This window comes from Phalaenopsis equestris, unplaced genomic scaffold (assembly GCF_001263595.1).
Source record: "Phalaenopsis equestris unplaced genomic scaffold, ASM126359v1 Scaffold000151, whole genome shotgun sequence".
Lineage (NCBI taxonomy): Eukaryota > Viridiplantae > Streptophyta > Magnoliopsida > Asparagales > Orchidaceae > Phalaenopsis > Phalaenopsis equestris.
In genome coordinates, this window is record NW_018164593.1 from 549574 (window position 1) to 558637 (window position 9064).

A 9064-nucleotide genomic window follows, 5' to 3' on the forward strand; every position below is an offset into this window, starting at 1 on the left:
ATATATATATATATATAGTTATTTTGAGTTAAAATGAGTCAAACACGAACAAACAAAATTTTATTTGTGTTTGGCTCGTTTATATATCAAGCGCAAAAAAATTGTTTGTGTTCGACTCATATGCTTAGTGAACAAATCGAGCACGAGCTACTTAACGAGTTGTTCGCAAACAGCGAGCCGTTTTGACAACCCTATCACAACACAACATAATATTGCTAACGAAAGCTCAAGTCATTAATATACGGTTACAATTGAAGATGAAAAAATGATGGAAATAAGGGAAAGCTGTGTGAATAGATGTGTTGTCAATATTTGCATATATCTAAAATGGTTAGAACTTCGACAGTGTATATTGAAGCTTCAATCAGCACACAAAAATGAAGAAAGAGCGGCTACGAACATTGCCTTTATGCATATAGTTGTGAAAGCTTTGTCAATCCTTCTATTGAAAGTTTTGCACTCAACTTGGTACTCACTTTATAATCTTCTTGGTTTCTTATTAGTATTATGTCTCTAAGTATATATGTTTGCTATGCGGTTCAAAATATTATTCTTCATTGATAAACTTTATACATCTATATTTCATGACAAAGTGTGTCTTCATGTATTTATGTACTCTCTCAATTTTCTTAGAGCTTTTATCGCCACTTTTTTCTAATCTTTTTTTTCTACATAAGGTTTGATAGACTTTAAAGTTCTCATTTCTCTCTTTGAATCACATAATTTGGTATGCAGTTAATTTCTCATCTTTTGGCTCCACAATCTTTACTAATACTATTATATTCTTCTTTTACTTTCTAAAGTTTTTCTAAGCTATCTATTTTAGCATATTATTTTATATTGTGTGTAGAAGCTTTTTCATCCCACAAATTAATGATATTATCCCAAAAAGGATTGTTTCATTTAATTTTGTAATTTAGTGCTCCACGTCTGAAATCATCATTATTAGTGTTTTGCAAACTATTTGAGATCGACTTCATTAATCTTCTTATTTCATTTATTCATCCTGTATGGTTCATGAGGTTTAAAATCTTTTATTTAACTTTATAGGACTATATTTTTTATTAGAGATAGGTTAGGATTTCTTCATTAATTGAAGTGGCAAACGACCTCCAATGTTATGAGATTATTCTAGGGCTTAATGTATATAGGGATAATTACCTCTTTGTGTTCATTGTGGCTTTTTATTGTATGTGCTCATGGATGAAATGGCAGTAAAATTTGATTTTTTTTTGTTTGAACATGAAAAATTAGATTTTTAGCAATGACCAGGATGAAAATTTTGTTGAATGAATAGGTGCAGGATAACCAAAGGTAGAAAATCATGGAGTAACGACGATGCTAGATGACTTCTATTGGGGCGAAGCTAATCCTTCTATTTGAAATCTATAGATGATCTTGCAACCGTTGGTTTCTTTTGACTCGCCACAAGGCTAGTGTGTTGCATAAATATGGATAGTAGCCTGTTTTGATTGGAGGTGTTGGTAGCCCAATCAAAGTCGGAGTATGAGCATAAATTTTTCTTGGTTGACAGGGCATTATCGTGTACCCTACCCTTACATATAACGAAGAATTTGTTTCATGAGCTGCTACTGGGATTGGAGATTGTAATGCATCTGTTGACAATGGCAAATACCGTTTAAGCTGATAGCTAGATATTAAACTGAGTTGGTGATTTGTCTATAGTTAGATGATTTGGTAAATGGTTTAATAGAGGCGAGTGTTAGTGCGATTTGCTAGGGAGAGGTGTGGCAGATGGTCTGCATTCAAGAAAGCTATTTTTGCAAAGAATATTCAGGGCTAAAATGTTCTTGAGTCAGGAACTTACCAACCATAGTGCGGGTGATTTGGATGCCAAGGCATGATGAACCATGACTATAGGTTTTGAATAGAAAGGCGATGATAATTTTATTTGTTGTTGGTGAGGAGGATGTCATCGACATAAATTAGATGATGTAGTAGTATGTTGATGGTTATATAATTGAAGAGAGACATATTAATTTGGAATGTACGAATGGCATGTGTTTGGAGAAAACCAATGAAGGTTGAGAACCACTAATGGGGAGCTTATTTGAGGCCACATATTTCTTTCTTGAGAAAGCAAATACAACAACAACAACAACAATAATAACATACTTTTATCCCACTAAGAGCTACATGAATCTATTTTCTCCATTTTGTCCTATTAAGTGTCATATTTAATTCTAATAGATTAAGATAATTTTTTACACAACATGCCCAAGTCTTTTTAGGTCTATCTCTATCTTTCTTAGCATAGGTCAAATTCTAAAACATCTACTATTCTGGCAGGGTCATCAGATGGTCGACGTTTAATGTGAGCAAATCACTAAAGTAACTATCTCTAATTTTGTCTGTGAGTGGAGCTACTTCAACCCTTTCATATACTCATTCATTGCACATTTCGTCTCTAAGTGAAACCGATCATCCACCTCATCATTCTCATCTCAACAAGCCTTAATTTTATGATTTTCTTTTACAAGCCAATATTCTGCACCATAAAGCATTGCAGGTTTCACCACCATCATATAAAAATTTCCTTTAAGTCTAAGTAGTACTTTTCTATCACATAGTAGGCCTGATGTATTCCTCCACTTCAACCATCCAACTTGAATTCTACTAATAACATTCTCATCTATATCACCACCATTTTGAAAAGTAGACCCACGATTATAAATTGTTCTCTCCTTTTAAAATATCAACCATTGTTACAACTTTGCCACTATATCTACTATTACTAAAGTTACATTCTATTTATTCAGTTTTAGATCTACTCAAACGAAAGACTTTAGATTCTAAAGTTGACTTTCATAATTAAAATTTTTGTTGTGAAGGGAAATGTAATTTGAAAATTGCGGGTCGTGGAATCCTACTAGTTGCTTCATATATATTGTTTTAGTGATATGGTCATGAAACAAGCCATTTGAAATGTTGAATTGAAGGATTGTCTAGTGGCGATGAAGAGAAATATTAATCAAGATATGTATATTGGGCATCTTGGTAAGCATTTTAATGGTTTCCAAGTAATCAATTTTATATTTCTGTTTGTAGCCTTGGGTTATAAGATGAATGAGCGAGGCGCTATTGTGGAGCTTTACTTGGTAAATTCATTTGCAGCCTAAGATGGTTTGTTGCTTTGGTGGGGGATATGAGGAACTTGTGGTTTGAAGCTCTTTGGATATAGCTTGTCACCAATGTGGTTGATAGGATCTTGATTGTAAGTGACTCGGGCGCTAAAACAACGCCCTGATGCGTGCGATGTGTCACGTTGGGCCAGAATCCTCGCAATCGCTCGTGCAGGCGGGAGGCGGGATCGCGAAATTTCGCGATCCGGGAAGATGCATCGCAAGTCTGCCACACCCGTCTTCATTTGGGAAGTGTTTTCTGGATTCTTCTTACCTTTCAACCTCTTCCTTTTATGTAGAAGTTTCCTTTGTCCCGGAAGAGTATATAAATTGCTGTCCTCTGTGTGTAGGGGTTGGTTCTAGCTTTGTTGTCTTCGGATTTTCTGTGTAGAGTCCTTTTCCCTCTTGTTAGGGCTGTATCCGATGACAGGTGGTGCTTCTACTGTATTATGCTTTGAGGTGATGTTATATTCTCTCTATATACTCACTTCTTCTCCCCGACCCTCCTCCCATCTCTTCCCTAACCACCGACCACCCCCATCTCTTTCCACTCTACCGCCACCTTTACTAACACCACAAACCTACCCAAACAACCACTCGACCTTCCCCTTGCCCTACCACTCCGCCAACACCACCATCGGCTTCGAATGTCATTTTACAACCTTAACCGGAGACTAGTCTGTTGTCGTACTCCCTTTTCCTTTTGAGTCTTGTTGTAACCCTATTTTTTATATTAATAAAATTTTGCTTTTGTGTACCGCTAAATTCTCACTAGTTCCGATATAATTTGGTATCAAAGCCAAGTTCATTGCCCCATCCTAGGGTTTCTTAGTGTCCGCTCCGCCCTACCCAAACCACATGTACCACATTTTTTCCTCCCAATTCCCAACCCTAGCCATGCCACCGCGGAGAGATACATAGGATTCGACCCGGGAAGAGATTCAACGAGAAATTCATTGTCTGCAATAGAGACTAGCAGAGTTGGATGACAGAAATGAGGATGAGGGTGCCTTCGACCGTGATCGGGGGAGTTGAAGAGAAGATATGGATGAGGAGTTGAATCTGTTCCATAAAGAAGATCACAATGATGAGGAATATCGACTATGCCGTTTTGGTAACCAATATCAAAGGAGGTCGAGAGAGGTATTCCCTTACGGAGGTTGGGTTTTGGCATCAAGATGAACCTCTCAGAATTTGAGGGAAGTATGGACCCCGATGTGTTTATCAACTAGCTACAATCAGTCGAACGAATTTTTAAGTATAAAGATGTACCAGAGGACAAATGAGTCAAGCTAGCTGTCATTAAACAAAAAAAGAATGCCTTATGGTGGAAAAATCTACAAAGACAAAGGAGGAGAAAACAGTGAGAAGATAACTAAGTGGGAGAAGATGAGAAGACAATGCAAACTAAATACCTCCCACCCCAGTATCGCCAGGAAATGTTTCTAAAACTCTCCAACTTACAACAACATGATCTTTCAGTTGTCACAACCCAATTTGACCACTTGCAACTAAAATGCGAGCTAACGGAACAAGAGGAACACACGATAGCCAGGTATCTTAGGGGTCTGAAACCCGCCATTAATATTGTGGTACAGTTGCAACTATACTAGGCATTAGGAGACGTCCAGACACTATCCTTGAAAGTGGAAATGTAACAGAAGCAAAGCAACAACAGTCGCCCTTCAGATCACTCTCTTCAGTTAAGCAATCAACTGCAACTTCTACAGCCTTTAAAGGCTCCTCAGGAGGAAATAACAAAATTGGACAGAGAACTGATAAAACAGATCAGTGTGGGAAGAAGTCAGAGAAAGGTGGCTCCTCCAATATAGTGTCGACCAGGAAGTGTTTCAGGTGCCATGACTATGGTCACATAGCCTCCAATTGCCCAACAAGTCGATTCGTCACACTCATTGTTCATGGTGTCGTCGAGGAAGTCGATGAAGAGTCCGAAGATAGTCCAGAAAAAGAGCTCCAGCTCCACGAAGGCGAGAGAGAAGCTTTGCTCGTTCGACGAATACTGCAATCTGAGCCAGAACGAGACTAATCCTGGCTAAGGCATATGATTTTTCACACCATTTTCATTGTTAAGCGGAAGGTCTTCAACTTGATCATCGATAGTGGGAGCTGCTAGAATGTGGTTTCCAAGCTTATGGTGTAGAAGTTGGGATTGGACACATAAACATCCCCAATTATATTCTCTTACCTGGTTGAAGAAGGGAAATGAGATACATGTGGATCAATAGTACCTTGTTGATTTCTTCTCCGTTGTTCAACTACACGAATAAGCATGGTGCGACGTGGTTCCTATGGATGCCCACAACATTCTATTGGGAAGGTCTTGGTAGTTCGATCACAAGACTCAACACGACGGGTTCAAGAACACTTATTCTTTCAAGAAGGATGAGAAATGTATTGTTTTACTGCCTGCTAAGGATGCATAAGACGGGAATGACATAGAGACATCATTATTTCCTTGAATCATTTTCCTACAGTCAGTTAGAGATGCCACCGTAACACTAGCCTTAGTCCTTCTAGAAGGAAGCGTGAAGGAAAGAGAAGTATCAGCACTACTGCAACCATTATCGCAGGACTTTCAAGATGTTATGATTAACAACTTACTAGAGGGTATACCACCACTGAGAGACATCCAACATGCCATAGACCTTATACCAGGATTCTTATTGCCAAACAAACCATCTTACAGATTGAGACATGCGAAGTATGAAGAGCTATAGTGATAGGTGCATTATCTCATCGCGAGGGGGCTAGTCAGAGAAAGCACCAGTCGTGTGCAATTCATACCCTAATGGTGCCCAAAAAAGACGGATCGTGGTGAATGTGCATCGATCAACATGATTACTATCAAGTACCAATTTCCTATACCTCGCTTGGATGATCTCTTAGACCAGCTATACAGAGCCACTATCTTCTCTAAGATTGACTTTGCGCAGCGGGTATCACCAGATACAAATGAGACCAGGAGACAAGTGGAAGACAATTTTCAAGACACGAGGTGGACTTTATGAGTGGACTGTCATGAACTAGGTATTTCAGTCTTTAATGGGATTGATGAACTAGGTATTTCAACCTCACATTGGAAAGTTTGTCTTAGTCTACTTTGACGACATTCTTATATACAGTCGATCAGAGAAGGATCACTTACATCACCTGAAGGCAGTATCCGAGGTGCTGCGATTCAAGCAACTATGTGCCCATCTGAAAAAATGTCACTCCATGAGTAACTAAATATGCTTTATGGGTTATATCGTGTCTAGTGCAGACATCCAGATGGATCCCGCAAAGATAGAGACCATTATTTGCTGCGTCGCATCACAATCATTCACTGAGTTGAGATAATTTTTGGGGCTAGCATCATTCTATCAAAGATTCATCAAAAAGAACAGCACCATCACCACCCCTCTGATCGAACTTCTGAAAAAGGAGTTTGCTCGGACAACAGCAGCCCATGACAATTTTGACACACTGAAGAAAAATGTGACTCAAGTGCCTGACTAGCATTACCGGATTTCAACCAATTGTTTGAGGTAGAATGCAATGCCTTTGGCGTAGGGATTGAAGCACTACTAAGCCTGGGAGGACACCCTATTGCTTTCTTCAGTGAGAAGTTCAATGATTCAAGGAGGAAATACTCGACTTACGACAAATAATTCTATGTCATCGTAAGGGTTGTAGAGCAATGGAGTCATTACTTATTGACAAACGAGTTCACATTATTTACAGATCACGTGACCCTAAAATTTTTCAATAGTCGGAGCAAATTGAAGGGTTCACACGCCATCTACGTGAAATTTCTAGCCTCATTTAAGTTTGTGGCATATAATTACAACTCTCCTAGCATAATAAAGAATGACTAGGGAAAAAATAGTTGCAACAATTAAAACTTAACTCAAGAAATAAAGAATTATGATAAAATAAGAAGGGAATAAAAGAGAATAACTAAAATAGGGAACTCTTTAAAACTAAAATAGAACTCCAGAAGTCCACAAAGCTGAAACATGAAATTAAAATTATATGTTTTCTTCATTTTCCTGCCTGAATATTTTCAAGTCTGAAACGCAAGAAACTAAACTCTCCTTTCTTCAGTTCAAGGAAAGCGGTATGGAGAAATTTGATGTATGATTGGAGTTCTGCCACGTCAGAAATCAAAGCCAAACAATATGGAAATTGCTTACATTTACTGGGTTCCATCTAAAGGAATGTTTCGATTGCTGATTAATACAATAAAAAAAGTTGTCAAAGGATACGGCATATATGATTTTACCTTCATAACATCTTATTCGCATCGTTGTAGAACGCAAGAGGTAAAATGATGTATGACATATATTCAGGGGAATCTTTTTGGGAGGGGTCAAATTCATACAAGAAAATAACAATCCTCAATTTCTAAATATTTAGCTGTCCTTGCTGTTTAAGTTCTTGGTTTTGGAAAAATATGTAACTTTTTTGTGGGTGTCTGCTAGTTTAGTTGGCAGGATATCTGGAAGTTATTGAAAAGGTTTTGAAACTACATGTTGTCTACTTCATCTTTGTGTTTTGGCATTCACTATTCCATTAAAAAATTTCTCCATTCTATCTGGCCCCACTATTTCCTTTCATTTTCATTGAATGTTTTTTGCGACATTGACTTACATGAATTCCCCTTATAGTCTATCTTTAGATAGGAGTGAATAAAAAACAAAGAGGCAGAGTTGGGGTGCAACTTTTCTACACTGATGTCCTTGGCTGTTGTATCAAGCTGCATAGATTTTGGCTTTGTATCACAATTAGAGAATCTTATGTTGCTTCAACTGCATGCTTTTAATATGTTGACATTAAGAGAGAGAGAGAGAAGGAGAGAATGAGAGAGAGAAAGAGCTCAATAATTTATGTGATTGTATATCTGATCTGTTCTTTTTTACATAAATGGTGTTTCTATAATTATTCCAGTCTATTTTTGATAGTTGAGGCTTTGTGCATAACTTCATATTTTTGTATTACAGATCAGCTGTAGTAAAATTTTCAAGATGAATGCAGTTGACACGAATGCATTTGGATCCATTCAAATGGATTATCTGTACTTTGCATATCTTTGCTTTGTTTTGTAATCCCTAACCTTGCTTATGTAGTGCCGTAAGCTGATGATGGATGGAGAGAAGAGAGAGTTTGTCTGTGGTGGCCTTTTTTACGTATCCAGGGAGTCGCCAACATTTTATTTAACTTTAGTATTATAAGAGGATTAAGATTAAAAAATGCTGCTTTTATATAAATATACCTTTCAACTATTTAATTTATGTGGATTTAATTTCATTATACTTACATTCTTTGTCACTGTATTAGGAGAAACTCCTCGTGGACCTCACTGAGCGGGGCAGTCGGGCACCAAGCAACTGGGGGTCTTAGAAAAAATATTATATAAGGAGTCCTGATGCAATTTTGACTCCAATCAAAATGCGTCATGTGTACGGTCTGACCTGAGTGAATATGAAAAACTGAATAGTTTAATGAACCCTAAACCCTAAACTGTACACGTGACTCATTGTGATTGGAGTCCTGATGCAGTTTTGAATCAGTGCTTCTGATGTAATAATATTTTTTTAAAAGGCATGAAACAGAGCAGCATGGAGCATCTTCAGAAGAGATCAGAGGTTCTCACATCGTCAGTGCTAAAGATTATCAAAATGAGAAAATCTGAGGAGATATTACCGCACCTTTCCTTCATTCTTTTATATGCTTTCCCAATCCAAGGATTGATCTTTGATAAGAGCAATTATTGTCACACCTCCAAAATCAACAGTTATAAGTTCGTTTTCATATGATGCTTTATACATTTCAGGCATATTATACTGCGTCAGAAGTAATAACATCCCCTTTTATGGCGCATTTTATAAATGAACGGAGCATAATAAACTAGATCGCAG

General features: G+C 37.6%; 1 protein-coding gene across 1 annotated transcript in view; it reads left to right on the forward strand.

The window, feature by feature from the left end:
- LOC110021882 overlaps positions 1 to 9064 on the forward strand; it is a 24621-nt gene extending 15557 nt beyond the window's left edge. Inside the window, exon 4 of the mRNA XM_020720586.1 lies at positions 8484 to 9064. Within this exon, the coding sequence (XP_020576245.1) occupies positions 8484 to 8546 (63 nt within the window). The 3' untranslated portion in view covers positions 8547 to 9064. The remainder of the gene's footprint in view (positions 1 to 8483) is intronic.